The sequence below is a fragment of the Manacus candei genome, unplaced genomic scaffold, assembly GCF_025592945.1.
Source record: "Manacus candei isolate 608988 ecotype Guabito, Panama unplaced genomic scaffold, ASM2559294v1 h1tg000043l, whole genome shotgun sequence".
Classification (NCBI taxonomy): domain Eukaryota; kingdom Metazoa; phylum Chordata; class Aves; order Passeriformes; family Pipridae; genus Manacus; species Manacus candei.
The window spans coordinates 7,978,077-7,995,875 of record NW_026138091.1 but is presented as its reverse complement, the minus strand read 5'-3'; the positions used below and the strand labels follow the sequence as shown (position 1 = coordinate 7,995,875).

Genomic DNA, 17,799 nt, shown 5'->3' with positions numbered 1-17,799 from the left:
CTAAGTGGAGAAGTGGGTGTTTCTTGGTCACACTGAAATAGTGCTTTCACAATCTCAAAGGGAAGATCAAAATTTCAGTATTATTCCTTTGCAAATTTAAGAATTCTTTCAGAATTTCTCTGCATGCACACATGGCATACAGGGCAGGTGTCAAGAGAATGGGGCCAGACTCTGTTCAGTGGTGCCCAGAGACAGGACAAGGGACAACAAGCAGAAACTGAAACACAGAAAATTCCATCTGAATATGACAAAAACCTGCTTTACTGTGAGGGTGACAGTAACTGGAACAGGTTGCCCAGTAGGGCTGTGGAGTGTCCTTCTCTGGAGATATTCAAAACCTGCCCGGACATGATTCTGTGCAACCTGCTATAGGTGAACCTACTTTAGCAGGGAGATTGGACTAGATGATGTCCAGAAGTCTCTTCCAACCCCAGCCATTCTCTGATTCTGTGTGTCTTAGCTCAACAAGAAGAAATGGAAAAAATGCAAAATCCAGGTTTTAGAAAAACAGAATGACATTTGCAGAATGATATGCAGATATAAATGAATCTGTCATAGACCAAATTTCACTGGCTTCTGAACTGCAACATGATACTCCATTTGAACACTGGAAATAAAATAAAACTTTTGCAGTTTTATTCAGACGTTATGATTCTGATACAGGAGATGAGTTCTTTGGCAGATAGAACAACATCCATAGTCAACAATACCCAAGTCCTCCAGCTAAGAGACTTTCGAATAGTTCCAGAAGTTTTCCAACAGGTTGTAAACTATTTGCTATATCAATTCAGGGAAGTATTCACACCTACCCTGAAAGTTTGAGTTCCCACCTTTTGAAAAGAATGAGCTGAAAGGTTTTCCAGAGCACTTAGGAGAGATGCCTAAAACTGGATATTGTGGAAGATTCCCCAAGTTTTCAGTTAGGTTTGAAAAGCACCTAGTATTTTCTGAAACTCCCATAAATAAATGACAAGCACTTAAAAAAACATGAAAATGGTCCATGTAAGCTAATTTAACAGTGATGACCTTGCATTTTCTTCTTTCATTCAGGTCTGTCATACCTCTGTGCACATATGCATGCACAAAGACTTTGTTGCTTTGGAGCCGTTGGTTTGTGCAGCTTAGATCAACTCTCTTATTTTCTAAAACTATGAGAACCGTTTACAAATTTGCATTGAGTCTTTTAGGTTGGACTTGATGATCTTAAAGGTCTTTTCCAATCTAAATAATTCTCTGATTCTATGATTCTAAATCTCTACTGCAGTGAAAGGCTGCCCCAGTGAGCCTTAAAATGGTAAATTCCCTCAGCCCCCCCCCAAAATAACAGAACTAAAATTTTGTGTTCAGAAGGAAAACAAAGAAAGTATTTTTCTACTGTTCTTCCCCAGAATAAGTTGACTGTTTCTGAACATTTTCTTGGCACCTGTATGACTAAAGAACAACTGTTCTAGAATATGACATTGTACTAGCAATTACTTAACACTGCTGTAGAGTAAATTCAGTGAAGAGTGTCAAGAGAGAAGGGCACAGTCTTTAGACATCATCAGCAGAAAATTAACGCAGATGAAAGTTGGATTAATATATGCCCTGAATGTTATAGAAATAATCTTCACATGGGATGTGCTTTTTCAGGCACAAAACACACAACCTGAATATGTGAAATACCCCTGAGTCAGAATATGGAGGTGTGCAGTAGATACCTGCAAACATATGGGACAGTTATCGGTGCACATATGGAATGTATGTTGGATGTATGGGATGTATGTTGGAAAGCCCAAGAGACAGTGCAAAAAAACTTTAAGACTGACACCAGGATATGTCATCCCTACATGAAACCAGATCTAGACTTTGAAGATGGAATTGGTCCTAATCATGCCATTATATTAATTTTACACATCTGGATTGAATGGTTTGGGTTGTAAGGGACCTTAAAGATCATCTAGTTCCACACAGATACTGTTAAGGATCAGACTGTAATTATAATGTGATATTGACCCATTATATCTGACCTATAAAAATGACATGATCTTAAAATGTTGAATCTGGAGAAACCATAACGTAAAGGAAAATGTAAACTATTCAGATTTTCATTTCAATTATATTTTTGTTTGATAGTCCCAGATGCTATTAAAATTTTATGAGCAATTCTCCAAGGAAAAGGACAGGAAAAAATTAAGTTGTTATAATAGTGGAGAAAAATCTGCTTGGTCTCTCCACCACAGAAAGCTGATTTCATGGTCTTGAACATAAAATTCATACTAGTCATGACTGTACAATATACCATCAGCGCCAAAGCCATAAGAATACCCAGATAAAGCTCTTCTACAACTCATGTCAAATTCCAAGGCTGGAACCTTCAACCATAAGGTACATCAGAGCTTTCCTGCACAGAAAGATTCACATTTTCAGAGTAATTCAGTAGACTCTTGTTATCAGCATTAAGTATTTATATAAAGAGACAGAGGATGAAATTTCCTCAAAAGGTTTATTTGTGTAAACTCATCTGATATTTACCTCTTCAAAGACAGTGTAACCAGTATAGTCAATGAGTAAAAATGTTTCCAGCAAAGGGGAAAGTTCTGGGAAGTAGGCACAGGCAGCTGCAATTTCCTGCTGTGGCATAGCATCCTGCTCCATGGTGTATGATAGGAGTCTCCAAGTCACTAAACAGTCATTCTCTTCCTTCCTGATCACAGCTGCATCTAACATCCATTCCTTTCCTTTTCTACTCCAAGGAAAAATTTATTTAAGACATTCTCTATGACATGATATCCATTTAGGCAAATGAAAAATTCAGAATATAACTTCAGGTCCAAAAAATAATCTTTAAATCTAGAAATGCGAACAAAAATATATATTACTTTGTGCTACATTAATTGAGCACTTAAAAAGTCATTGAAACAAGGGAAATTCTGATCAACAGATCCAAGAGAGGGTATTATTAAACCAAAACTAACTAAAAAAGATGACTATTGGATGGAGGAGGGAGCATTTAACAATTTATTCTGTTTTAATGGTTTTAGTCAAAACAATGGCATGCAAATGTAAGCACTCTCTTTTCCTAGCTGTATTAAGGAATCTAGCAGAATGAATGACTTAGTACACATAACAAATCTACAGGACTAATTTGAAATCAAGAATATAAAAATGGAAAAGTAAATCTGATTCTAGTATTAGGGAAATGTCAACATTTACTAATGATAGGAACAAGTAACAGAAGGATAAGCATACTATCAGAACATCTTACAATATTTTCTTAACACAAAAGAAGAGGAAAGCTTAATCTTCCAAAACAGAAATTAGCTGATGATTGGTGGGACAGTTATCCAAAGGAAGATAACATTACTACAAATGAAAGGATGGAAAATATTAAGAAATTTGGCATTTCAAACTGTAAAATCAACTATGTAATTTCTACAAGAATATAATCTTCTGTGCAGTCATCTTCTTTCCACTGCAACACAAAATCTAAATGTATTTAAGAAAAGGATCCTGGGTAATCACTCATGGAAAGCTAATAAAAATTTGACATTGGGATTACAATACCAAGCCCAAAATACAGAACTGTCCTTTTCCTTTCCTTAGAAAAACATCCAGAAACCGCACTACTTGCCAAATATAAACAGAAATACTTTTAAGTGATCAGTATAAAAGAAAATGTATGATATCTCATTGCAACTCTCCAGCTTCTCTCTCCATTGCTGCTTCAAGGACAGACAAGTTTCACAGCCAAGATGATGGTGGGAATGGGGGCAAAAACGAAGGTAGCCATTTGCTGTGATGGCTGGATGCCAGGTACCCACAAAAGCCACTCCCTCACTCCCCTCTGCAACTGGACAGAGGAGAGACAAAAAAACAACGAAGGATTCATAAGTTAAGAGCCAGGAGAGGTCACTTACTGATCACCAGCACAGGCAAAACAGACTCAAAGTGGGGATATTAATTGAATTTATTACTAACAGGGTCAGAGCAAAAGAGGGAGAAGTAAAATAATCTTTAAAACACCTTCCCCTCACCTTTCTTCCATGTTCTCCCTCCTCCCCCCCCAGCAGTGCAGGGGGATGGGCAATGGGGGTTACAGTCAGTTGTTGTTTCTGCTGTTGCTCAGGGAGAGGAGTCCTTCCCCTGCTCCCGTGGGGTCCCTCCCACAGGAGACAGTCCTTGATGGACCTCTCCGGTGTGAGTCCATCCCTCAGGCAACAGTTCTTCCCAAACTGCTGTCCCATGGGTCACTCCTCCATGGGGTGCAGTCCTTCATGAATGAGCTGTACCAACATGGGTCCCCCACAGGGGCCACAAGTCCTACCCGGGAAAAACCTGCTCCAGCATAGGTTTCCCTCTCCATGGGCTGCAGGCCTCCAGTAGGACCCTGCTCCATCCTGAGCCTCCCCCGGGGTCACAGCCTCCTTCATGCATCCACCTGCTCCAGCATGGGCTCCTCCATTGGCTGCAGGTGGGTCTCTGCACCCTGATGGTCCTCCATGGGCTGCAGGGGCACAGCTGCTCCACCATGGTCTGCCCTAAGGGCTGCAGGGGCCTCAGCTCCAGCACCTGGAGCACCTCCTGCCCCTCCTTCTGCACAGATCTTGGTGTCTACGCTGTTGTTCCCATGTTCTCAGTCCGCTCTTCCCTGGCTGGAATTCCTTCTGTGCAACAGTCTTCTTTTCTTAAATATGTTATCACAGAGGCATTACTATCACTCCTAATTGGCTCGGCCTTGGCCAGTGGCACAAGTCCGTCCTGGAGCCAGCTGGCATTGGCTCCACGGGACAGGGGAAGATTCTAGCACCTTCTAAAAGAAGCTACACATGTAGCCTCCCCCCCACCCCACTACCAAAACCCAGCCACAGAAAATCACTATAAGCTGGCAGCACAGAGAAGAGATAGGAGTAACTCTGCTATTGTGATGATTTCTGCACCCATGTTCCAGTGAACCATCAGAACTACTGGTATCTTGGCAATCGGAGAAAATTTTTTCCTCTTTACCTTGGCAGAAGGCCAAGGAATATTATCTGCTGAATTCTAACAGATATGGTATTAACATTTTAGATTGCAGTGGCAGATACTGATATGAAAGTGTTTGACTGACTGTTCAATTTTATCTTCAAGCAAATGGCAATACTGGGATTGGTTTCAGATCCTGATACAACTGAAACTTTCAAATAATGCCCAAGCTAGATAAGAACACCTAATATCTTTCTTCCCCATGTCTGCTAAAATAACTATTATCTTCCTTTGTTTCTATATTTAAACATTAATTACATTTAGAATTAAGTTAGCGAAAGTTGCACACAAAGCATTCTCATTTAAAAGAATCTATCTCTGGCAAAACTTCCATAAGAGATAAGATTGTCCATTTTTTGAGACAGCAAATATGACAAAAGAGTGTGATGAAACAGGACTGACAGATTAACAATAGATGGGTGGACGTCTAATATTTTTACAGACCCTATTGACATCTTCCAACTTCACCTGGTAGCTCCTAAGGCATCCACACACATCTCTGCATGCTTTCAAATTCCCTCATTTAAATCTTAGGTATTTTTCTAATTCCAATAAAGAACCTGGTAATATGCAAAACAACTCCTATATCCTTTGACAGGTCCACACAACCAGAAGGTACATGTTAAACATACACAATTTACCCACAAGGTCAGATCACTCACCAAATGCTGTAGTAGAAGTACTTCTAGAAAGTGTGAACTGAGGGAAAAACAGTACTGTATCCACTTACCCTTTATATTAGGGCCCATATCATGGAAGTGAAGATCTGCATTTGGTGCCCTTTTTAGCTCGAAGGAGTTCAAACCAATTATCTTATGTCCCCAAAGAATGACATTACCTTCAATCAGGCTCATTCAGGAAGAAAGAACAAGAGGGAGCACATGGCTATCTAGTGGTTACTTAGCTGGACATATCTGATTTCTGTTCTGTTCACTGAAGTTACTTACTGTTTTTAAAATTGAATACAAACACCCTCTATTTCTGCATTACGAATGTTTTCTTCTACACACTATCAAATCCTCAACAGAAAGAAAAAATGTACATTCATACTAAACCCCTATAACTTCATGACGAAGGAACTTCTACAGAAAAACAAAGATTTGAATACTTCAGAGGTCTCCCATGTAACAGTTAGGGCTATTCTTATCCAGACATGGAGTCTCAAAATGCTGTGAATATAGATCTCAATTATAGGCAATTCCCTAATATTCCCGAATAAATATTTCACTGCAGTACGTTGTAGGTATTTACCCAAGCTTCAGAGCATTTTTGCCAGGAACTTGCACAGTCTTAATGCAATAACAAGACACCAGAATAAGGGGCTGATACAGGCCTTCTGAATGACTGCAACCTCCAGTGTGACTCCTAGGAGGACAACCAGCTGCATATATTCTGCAATGTTCCAGTTAATATAATGCTCAAGAACCTTTGGTATGATCTTTCACACAAAATGCAATGAGACCAAAGTCAGTCAGAGGTCTGTGGTGGACCTTTTCTTACAGAGTATCCTGAAACCTCAGCAGGACTAATAATTCAAAGTCATTATTAATAACTAAACACAAAGATATTTTGAAACAGAGAAAAATCAGTGGTGCTGACTAAAGATGAATAGAAATAAAAGCGCTTATAAAGAAATCTTCCCCTGCTGGGATGGATTCCCCCTTCCTAGTCTGCCCTCAGAGCAGAACCCCTCAATGCAGTCACATCTGACTCCTTAAGCCCCTTTCTTTCACCTCAAAAGGCTATTCTTTGTCTCTTCAACAGTCATCTCAGCTCTGGAAGCTTTCTGCCAAACCACTCAAGATAGTTTCATGGGGTCTAAAGCAGGCAGTCTCCACAAGAACAATATCTTCTGCACTACTGCTTCAGACTTAAACATACAGCAAACAGCAAATGAGGAGGAGAAATAAGCAGAATTAACCATCAGTGTTCAGAAGCATGTCCACTTAGAAAAGTGAAGTCTTTAGTAAACTTCAAGGTACATTTACTCACATCCATAATATACAGTAATTTTGATAATAAAGTTTTCTTCTGGAAGTCCAGGGACCGCAAGCCAGTAGTGGGCTTTATATGCTGACATCTGAACATGTAACTATATGTAGAGCAAATAGTTACAAATAAGTGACTAGATGAATATCAGTCAGTCAATAACTGTAAGGAGAAAGTTTCACTAGGACAAAATCTACTACAATGGTCAGACGAACAATGGTATCTTTAAGGCATGATTCACAACACTAAGGGTTTGGAAAGCATTGCACAAGATTCACCAGCATGCCTCAAGTCCCTTGCACTGTCCTAGTGATACAAAAGAACCACAAATACGAGGTTACTGCAAATATTACATAAATGACCTAATAAACCATGTAAACAGCTGTTCTTATCACCAGTGAATTTCACCCCTTGTGCATAAAACAGACATGAGGGCATTGAGGGACCACATACACACAGCTTTTAGGAAAGTGCTATATTCTTTCTCTACGGTACCAATCAATAAAAAAGCCCAGGGGTCAGGCAGAGCCTGTCACATGCTGATTCAGTGCAATGTTAGCATTACTGCACTTGCTAAGAGAGTCCTGCTGAATGGTAGAAGCCAAAAGAACAAACTTGCACCACCCCATCTGTTTGTGAGGGCTTCCAGTTGCCCTCCAGAACCAGGTGTACTACTGCCCACACTGAACCATGATATCACATTTTATTAAATTTGTTCGCTACTATGAGATTTCTTCCCCTAAAAAGTTACATTCTCAAAGATACACACAGGGGGACATATGTTAGACTGTATGGAGACCTGTTCAAGGCTTGCCACCTTTCAGTACATTTTTCTGAAAACATGACAAATCTGGCATAAGGCTTAAAAGTTCTTCCAGAGCAATCTAAAATTCTGAGATATCCAAAGAGAATAAGATACCCAGGGAATCCTAGGCCTGAGGAGGTAACGAAACCTTGTCTATCTGTGTGAGTATGGTGTGTGCAGGGAGTCAAACAGGGCAGCAGTCAGATCACTGGAGCCGCCCACTGGTAAGTGGTTTCGGTTGCAGCTCAGTTGGGTTTCAGAACAGCTACTCCTCTGCAAGGAGAAACCAAGATTCATTATCTCCTTGCAAATAAAAAGACATTCCCTCAGACTTCTAATTTAGTGCAAATTCGCAGACAAGTAGGAGCAGCAAACGATGGTTTAGCTTATTTTAACCATATGATAGGCATCAGATGAATAAGTTCAGCTTCTGAGTGACTTTATTTTAAATGAAAATAAATTATCATGACTTTTTATCTATTGAGTCCAAAAATACTCAATTACTTTATTTATCTACCTGGAGTGTTTTCTGGTTTCATAACAAGTTCCTTCTGGCATGTAAGCATTCATGATTAGTTATATTTTTAAATAAAAACTTTCTAAACTTTTGTTTCCCCAAGGATTTAAAATTAATATAAAATGTATTGGTTTGTATTTTGAGAAATATTAAACTATGCTTAGATTCAAAAGAACTCTTAGTTAGGATATTTTATTGTATTATTCATACAAAAAAAACCTTAGTAATCAAAAAGTCACAGAAACATAAATTTTGAAAAAGTTTCTAGTTTTAGGGTAGGAATTGTGTCACAGCAGGCTCTTGTCTACAAAAGAGTGCTTGTAATGGGCTATCAGTATTTCTTTCTCAAAAGGATCCAACACTTGAAGCCTTAAACAAGGGCTGTGATACAATGGTCACCAAATCAATTCATGCTCCCTATAACAGAAATAGCAAACAGGAAGTGATGCTGAACTGATGCCTGCATGCCATATGTGCCAGCACATATTGTGTGTTTGCACAGGTTTGTTATCCAAGAGCTAGCAATGAGTAGGAGGATCAGGATCAGTCTTTATCAGTTTTTAGACTCATAATCTTGACAACATCCTTTTGGAGATTGATATACCTCTCTTCTCATACGTAGCTACTGCAGCCCAAATTGATCTGGTACTGCGAGCTGACTCATGTGTGCGTGTGCTTGAGTGAGACACCCATCACCTCGTATCAGGGTCCTCAGCAAAACGAGAAAGAAAAAGCAGCCTTATTGAGGGTTTTTTACAGAAGATAGGATAAATGGAATGTAAGGATGTGCACAGTCAGGAATTATGCAGGAGAACTCATAAGTCTCTATGCAGAAAAAAGTGAGCTTTGTGTTGTTTTAAACACTAAGTGTTTACCTTTTTTAGCTCTTGGACTTCCTGTTCAGAATGATGAAACTTCAGCAGCCAGCCTAGATAATGGAAGCAGAATTGTCTTCAAATCTGACTTCTCAAGAAAAAGAAGGATGGATTTAGCACCCACAACACACTGAAAAGATGTAATCTGAAATCCTAGTTTGTAGCCCTGATGGGTTGCTCAACTGGACCTCAGAGCCTGGTTCCCTATGCCATGCCTCGGCCTCTGGTTTTCCTTCTGCTGACTTGGGAGTTCTCATTTGTGCCATATCCCTGAAATAAGTCCAACAAGTCTAGAGAGAGCCTGTCAGAGTCATCTGTTTATATTCTTCCTGAAGTCTGCCTGGAGAGCAGAATGCTCATTAAACCATTTTTCACGCACTGATTATATTTTTCTTCTTTTTCTTTTCTTTTACAATTGCCTTCTGAAAAAGAGATGGGTTTGAGAGTTAGTGCAACTAGTGCATAATATGAGCAAGTCTATCGGAAAGTAAAGATTTTTTTAAAATGCCGATTATTGATTTTTGAAATTGTAGGGGCTTCTTCAAAGTCATTGGGGTTTGTCTTGTCAATATGTTAGTAAAGATTTCTAAAAATGAAGATTAATGATGCTAGGGATAATTAGTGCTGAAGAAACTCACACATTTCTCAGTATTTGGAGGATATTGGTGAACACAGTCAAGTTCTCCTTGAATGTACCTTAGCTCTGTTTCTGCCATGAGAGTAGGGGGGAAGATTTTCTATGACATGACAGGAAGTTAAACTCCCAGTATCTTTGGAAATCAATGGTATTTGAGCTACATAGCTCTGATTTGTGCTTTTTAAAAAATACCCCATATACAGTGAGTGCAGCTGATTTACTAAATCCACAAGCCAAAATATTTGGCTCAAAAAGTCTGAATGTTTTTTCTTTCCAAAAGAAACCGAATATGTTCAATAGCTGCTTTTCCAAATTAAACACTCAAGTCATACTTCTTACTATTATTTTTCCCTTCAAGATTTATTCATATATTTTGTTATAGGCATGAAAAATTACAAATTAAAGAAAAAGAAGCTTTTTGTTAACTTGCAGGAATGTAAGAAGTCCCTACAGCTAATAATCTGGTTTTGCAGGGGGGCTCAAGCACGTATTTATTTTTTTATCCAAAAAGATTAAGTTAAATATTTCTTAAGTTATTTCTGTTCTAAGGCTGAGGCTTAAATGCTAAATACTGTCCAGATAATTAATAGTGTAGTTCTGCTGGGGTTTCCCTTGCACAGAAAAGCTAAAATTGGTGGTGGATCATTTTATTCTCAATTATGAAGCACTAATTCCTCAAATAGTCCTTAGGATCATAATTTGTTTCTGTGAAATACTTGGTGATAGGTTTTACTCATCAGATTTTCAAAAAGAGTCACAAGCATACTTTGGAAAAGTTTGAATTCAATTGAAGCAAACACAGCTTGACCAGTCCTTGTGTATGAAACCAAAATGGTCTGTATATGGGCTTTTTGATTTTTAAAGAAAGATAATCAAAGACAAGGAATTCTAAATCCAGGCTAGGATATCTTGGCTCTTTTCCAATAGGCAACTAAACCGGGAAGCCACAGCACAAATCTGTATTCCAGTTTGGAGGGGGAACAAAGGCTGAGCAAAGGGTGGCAGCACAGTTGTTATCTGGCATGATGTCCATCTTTGGTGGCCTGCAGGACCACATCAGAATCTGTTTTGTTTGCAGCCAAATTACAACTTGCACAAGACTTTGCAGACAGTGTCTCTGCAACCTGAAGTCCTTAATCATTGAGGTATTTTGAAGAAAGATGTCCTCACACAACAGAAAATACCTGCTATATAAAAATACCTGCCCATGGAATCCTATATTCAGAGTGAACATTATAAAATGTACACAAACACACAGAATTAACTGACTGGTGTTTTTGGAATCCTTTTCCTGGATTTAACTCCTTAAGTCTTGGTACTGTTCGTGTTCCATTCTTACTTTATCCAAGTTGTTAAGAGTTTATTCTGATCTTGTATAAGCGGATGAACAGACAGTATATGATGATGAGAAATGGAGTTCAAAATCATATTATACTGCAGATTACATTTCAAGTTATATCAGCCTGTAAGAAGACATTAGTATGTGAATCCAGAGAGCTCACTCCTTGCATAGGATTTACAGAAACACACACACACAAAAAGAGACCTTTTCACAAGCTTCTATAAATCATCACAGCTTATGCTGGTGTGTATACATATTAAGGGTTGGAATGACCAAGAGGAAAGAAATCTCACACTGTCACAAGCTACCACAGTTCCTGGTCCAGTGTTAGGAGTGAAGCATAGAAGTCAGACAACACTGCAAAGCAGCGGTCTTTTCTTGGTGATGAAACCATCCCATTCAGCACACATTATCCATGAAGTTAGCCTTGACAGATAACTGCAAACAGTCACATCATAAATGTTACTAAAACTTGTTTCTTTCTAGGGCCCATTCCAGGAATTCATTTGCAGCATACCTATCTGCTAACTATTTTTATGAGATAAGCAGTATTCATTATTTGATTTTTTACTTTACCACCCTTTTTTTAGCATATTTTCAACTGTACTATCATTACAAAATGACGTAAAGTCAGAGAATGCTGAAAATGGCACTGAAGTACTTAAATTCTCAATAAATTAATAAAAGTCTATCTACTGAAAACTCTCATTCTTTGGTACTGATTAGTGAACCGATATCAGAAGACACAAATACATGTAAGTGAAAAAGGTCACATAGACTAGACACTTTTGAATTTGTTGATAGAGTCCACAGATACAAGAGTATAATAGAACAGAAAAGAATTTCTTACCTTTATGATGATTTGCCCCAGATGCTAATTTCCCCCACAGCGTTACAACAAATATTATTATTAGCAGTTTTCCTTTTGTTGCTTTCTGTAAGTATCTCTTATTCATCCTGCAAACAAACATACACAAAAATAAATATTATCTTAAGACTTTTTTAAAAGACAATTTTGGCTTAATTCAGGGAGAACTGACTAAGTTTTTATGAGTGTCTGGCTGACAACTCTCAAGTCTTAAATTCTGTTTCGCTCTAAATGAGGTATACCAAATAGAGCAGCAGTATAACCTCCCTCACTGGTCTGCCAGCATTCCTTCACCCTAGTCAATACTGGGTGAATTCAACATCATCATCATTTCTCTCAAGGCACAAGCATTGTTCATAACCACAGCAGACTCCAAGGCTGGTGGTAAGGATGAATCCATGCAGCTATGAGTAGGTTTTGATAAACAGAACAGTTTCACTACTGTGTCTGGGGTCGGTCATGGTCGATGTGGTTCTTTCTGACCATACTGTGGTCTTTTTAACTTTTGGGATTGTGGCTCTTTTTGAATTGTGCGCACAAGTAACAAGGCACTAACAGATTTGAACAGTCTAGCACATGTACCAATCCTCCCACAGAGAAATCCTGTTAGGAAGACATGAATGGTTTGGAAACATGAACTCAAGAAGGGCAGATTCACCAGTCTCTCTCCTGTCTACCTTTGGGTAATGAAAAGGTTTGATTTACTGCGCCAAGAGAAACTTCACACACCTCCCCTCATCTCGCTCAATGATGTTTTCACTGTGACAGCAAGCAACCATGGTGGTTCAAGCACAAGATAACACATGACTTTACTATCTTTCAGTAACTTCCTCCAAAGTCAAAATGCCCTCCTACCTGCCAAAAAGACAAGTTCAGGGATGTAGGCTCCAGTTGTGCAGAGAGTGGCAAGAGGTATAATGATGAATCCCTCTCACTTCATTCTCTGTAGAAGAACCCTAGGGAGCTGGCTAAGAAAGAGCTCCGCACGATGATCATGTTTCTGCTGATAGGTCAATAGGACAATGATGTCTATTTCAAACCACTTATACTAGAAAAGCTGAAAATTTGATCACTTGAACAAAATTGTTGCTGTGGAACTAGGTTGCCTTTCTGAGTAGAAAAAATGCATTGCTTCAGTATGGTTGCACATTTGTTTCCTATTACATTCGTAAGAAACCTAAAGAAATTCAAGCACATCTGTTTAGCTCTCTTCATGTACAATGCCATCTTGGGCAATCATAACTCCATGAAATGCAGACTGCTCTAATACAGAATTAATCAGTAGTGTGTTCAAAGTCCCAAATAATTTTCCATTCCTTTAAAACAATTCCTTTCCTCTGAACAAATTTCTTTCTAATAGAACACCATGTGCTGATAAGGCAGCACACATGCCAAAACTCCAGTCATGATTTCCAGACTTGAAACCAGACCACTTCACCCAAATCTGCCAATCTTGCTCTCCAGGAGATTGATGAGATCTTGTTAAGCACCTCTAAGTTTCCACATCAGGCTCTGTGTAAGAAAACACAATTACTCAAATTAAGAACCCACTGAAAAGTGCACCAAACCCTTTTAAACCTGAATTCAAAGCAACAAAGAACTCAGTATTCTTTGACAGAAGTAACACATCTACAGTGTGTTTTCCAGAGGTTCAGATAGCAAAAGGAGAGAGGTGTAAGCAAGTACTGCAGTTAGGATGGTGCACATGCCTCTGAAAGCCTGACTGATTAATAATCACAGGGGAAGTCATAGTGTGCTGTGAACCACACCAAGCTCTGCCTTCTTGCACTGATTCCAGTGACTTTGGAGTGTAAACTGCATATTCATCATCAGTTCCAGGTTTATGAAACACTCAAAGCTAAAGGGAAATACATTATTTGCCACTGTAAATAAGAAACAAAAAAATGAAATTGGAATGCATATTCAGCATATGCTCTTTCACAGCTATCTCTGTGAAAAGAATATGAATTAACTCTTTCACTCTGGATTCTCATACTGCACCTGTTATGCTGCTGGTTCCAAGTCATCTCTCATTAAAATCAAATCTTTCTTCCTCACCTACATGGCACTGCTCAAAATCCAGTGGGATTTGCACCATTAAAGCAAGGTTGACTCTAACACTGTTTCTTCCTCTATTCTGCTGATGCCAGATTCACTCACTGTGCTGCGTGACTGGCAGCAAATGCGCATCAGAAAATACAAATGTAGAAGGAAAAACAGGACCAGCAACGGAAAGAGAGAAAACCAGCCTATCTGCCTGTGAACAGCAGCCCCTCTGGAAGGATGGCAGAGAGAAGATACAAAGCTCTGCATGCAGCCCAGAACACCCAAGAGGAGTAAGCCAGGTCTGAGTGAGAAAAGAATGTTTTCTGCAAAGTAAGGAAAGGTTTTCACCTTTAATATTGAAAATCTGGACTCAGTACCATTGCCAGGTTTTCCAATCATGAGAAAAACGATACACCATTTTTGTACCACAAGCCTATTACATTATTCTACACTAGTTATCTGTGGTATTCACCTTTAGAAGGACAAAAATCTAAACTTTTTCTAATAGTAGTCCCATAATAGGCATAATTAACAGAAAAGTCAGCGCAAGTAGCAGTTCTAGCTTGAGACTGATGGTTCAGAGGCCACCAGCAGAAGTACCAAAAAAAAATCTGAGCAGATAAAGCATTCATAATATACAGCAGCTCAAACAGAAAAAGCTGGAAGATTATGTTAAGCTTCAAACTAATTATGCTGCATAATCCTAGACCTAGACCTGTAGTTGTGTGCATTGTCTGCTCACAGTGGTCAATCCAAGGACAGACAAGAGGCTGCATAAGCACAAACAAGGTATGAAGCACCCTGTTCTCAGCAGTCCTGCTACACACAGGGGCCTGTAGCAATACAGGCCTAGAAATAAAAAATGAAGGGTTTGTACTACAAGAAGCTGAGTGGTTGGGATGCACGCACTTCATCAGCAAAGCAGGCCAATAGCTAGTAATGAAGGAGAGGCCATAAGATATGCTCAGTATCTGAGTGCATGCATTATCACCTGGGCTCAGAAATTCTGATACTGGTTATTTTTTGTGCATTTGCAAAACAGCCCATGATATAGCACTGAGTAGACACTGAAACTAGATATCATTTGACCTCAGCTCTGAAACATAACTATTGGCCTCTTGCAACCCTGATCCATGTCAAGCAAGTGCATCCAGGAAATAAAAATGAGTCCATTACAGTACTGTTATTACGCTAACATAACTGGTTGTGTTAGAACAAATGAGCTCTAAAATGAGGTCCACTTTTGCTAGAGGCGATGCAGAGCTCCACAGACAAACTACAGCTATTAACCTGAAAGGTTTTCACTTTGAGACATTTTTGTCTTCTGTTTACCTTTCTTTCTGCAGAACCTCTCCCTCACTATGATCCATACAGCCTTCAATAATGCCACATAAGCCAAAGCTGATCCAAATGGAGGATAGCCATGCTATAGAAAAACCTACATTTAAAAATTCATTTTACACAAAAATACAAGCTTTATGCATAAAAAAAATTTCTTTCAGTTTCAAACCTCAGCATATTGGAAATAAACTCAAGGAATTCTCAGCACTTTCACACAGAAGAGGACATGAAATGTTGCCGTGTTTGAGTTCAATTCTCAATGTGCTTTGAGGCCAGGAAAAAAAGAAAGATAGCTCCTTTTCTGGTTCAGGGACTCATTCAAAATATAACAAAAAGATGTCACCCACATAATTTGAACAGGCAGTGGTTGAGTGTGAGATGGCTCTGCTGTGCCCAGCTCTTCACTATCACCATAACACATGGAATAAATTCATAGGATTTGTTGCTTTTCCTCCCTAAAATTCCATTTCCCTGAAGCACACTTCATGAGACCATCACCAATCTGGTATCATGTACTCAAGAATATTAATGTTTTGGTGATTAGTGACAAAAAACTGCAGGAGTTTTTTTCTCAGGGTGAAACCACATGTGATCCTGCAGAGAAGGTCCACGAGTTGCCATGTCAGCAGAAATCCTTCACCTCAGCCTCTGTGGCTCAAGAGCAGCAAACTGTGAATATACTCCTAGGTTGCACAGGCTCTCCTCATGACTGCTCCACCTCACTGTCAGCTCCCTCTCAACAGCAGATGTGGTCCAACCATTTGGCTGTACTGAAAATGCCATGCACAGATATGTATTTTCAATGTAGCATCCATAAGCTTTTGAGTTTCTACTTCCTTCCATCTTTGCTTCTGGGCTTGAGATCAGCCACCTTTCCAACAGCTCAGACTTAGAGGAGAATCACATGGGAACTACCTTATATTGTATGGCCAGTGCTAAATTGCCTTGCTTTCTGATTTTAGGTGAAGCACAAACACATATAATCTTTATTGTCAAGGAGAAAAAAACTGTAAGGAAATAATAGCTTTCATTCTTCCTTTAAAAGCTTATATACAAATAAAATTCTCATCTGTTCCTTGGAGTAACTGCATTTTTCTCTGTTGCTCCTTATCTTTCTTTTCTTTACAAACATCAGCTTCTGTGAAGCTGTTCAAAATTCATTCATTCCTACTTTACATATTTGGAAACTTTCACTGTCAGTAAGATCCATTTTCCTTTTGCAAACACATACACCCTGTGAATGCAAGTGTTCATAAAGAGGCGCAGAAGCCCATTTCTTTACTGGATCATGACAAAATGCTTGAGACAAAAACCTGACAGAAAATTAGTCCCACATCCTCTTACTTTTCTTTTTATGACAAATATTTTATTTGCTACTCCAGAGAAAGCCTAAATGAGTAGTAGAAATCACTTGAGACCCCAAGTCTCTTGTACAGAAATAATGCAGCCAGTTAAATTATGTTCTGTACTGTGTTGAATCTTACATTAGTTATTAGTTGTGTAAGTTTCTACATCCCACACAATGCAGGTATTTGCAGTTTTATTTAGCCTTTCCTGTAGGCTAGTGCAGATTTAAAAATGCCCCTCTGGTGAATAAGGTCACTTTGCAAAAGTAACACCGATGTGACCCCTGTGCATTTGCATATATATAAATTCCCTCTGTGACATTCCTGTCATGTTTGCTCAGTGAACAAGTAATTTGCCACTCTCGTTACTTCAGGTACAAGGTAGCTTGTGAAAATCAATCTCCCTTCTGCTTCATACATCACAGCCTATAACAGACACAAAAAAAAGTTCACTTCGATTCCGAAATGAAGCTGAGGGACAAACACGGACCTGTTCTCACAAGCTACTTTCTTTGATCAAGGTTGGCAAGGAAAGAAAGACAATAGGCATTTAGCCTAGCAAAGCATGCCAGCCTCAAGTAGGAGACACATAGGAAATCTCTGCATGCAAAGCAAAAGGGGTCAGTTTTGTTGGTTCTTTTTTCCAAAAATTGTTGTTTACTAGTGTGGATCTTTCAATAGCCAGAATAAGTACCAACAGAGAGCTTAGCCCCACTATTGAGAAATATTCAGAAACAGTTAAAGCACTGTAGGCAGACCAATACAGTAATGTTGCCACTGTTCCTTTCAGTTGAAGTTTAACAGTGGAAGCAGATTGAAGAATTTTAGGCTTTAATGCCATAAAGATGTCTTTTGAAAGGCTACTGTGCTAAGACTTAAGACACTGAGGCAAATGAAATCCTCTTGCCAAAAGTATTTAAGCATATGATTGATATGCATGCCCACGCTTGTCTTCTATTTAAATCAGTGTAACTTAAGCACATACTTAAATTTTAGCACATACTTTGCCAGAAATATATGTATGCAACA

At 39.0% G+C, this 17,799-nt stretch overlaps 1 protein-coding gene across 6 annotated transcripts in view; it reads right to left on the bottom strand.

The window, feature by feature from the left end:
* TAFA2 (TAFA chemokine like family member 2) overlaps nucleotides 1–17,799 on the bottom strand; it is a 176,594-nt gene that overhangs the window by 41,430 nt on the left and 117,365 nt on the right. For all 6 annotated transcript variants that reach the window (XR_007905946.1, XR_007905947.1, XR_007905945.1 and 3 more), the window contains one exon: nucleotides 12,020–12,126. Coding sequence is in view for 1 of the 6 variants with exons in the window: in XM_051795866.1 (XP_051651826.1) it covers nucleotides 12,020–12,126 (107 nt within the window). In the remaining 5 variants the exon portion in view is untranslated. The remainder of the gene's footprint in view (nucleotides 1–12,019; nucleotides 12,127–17,799) is intronic.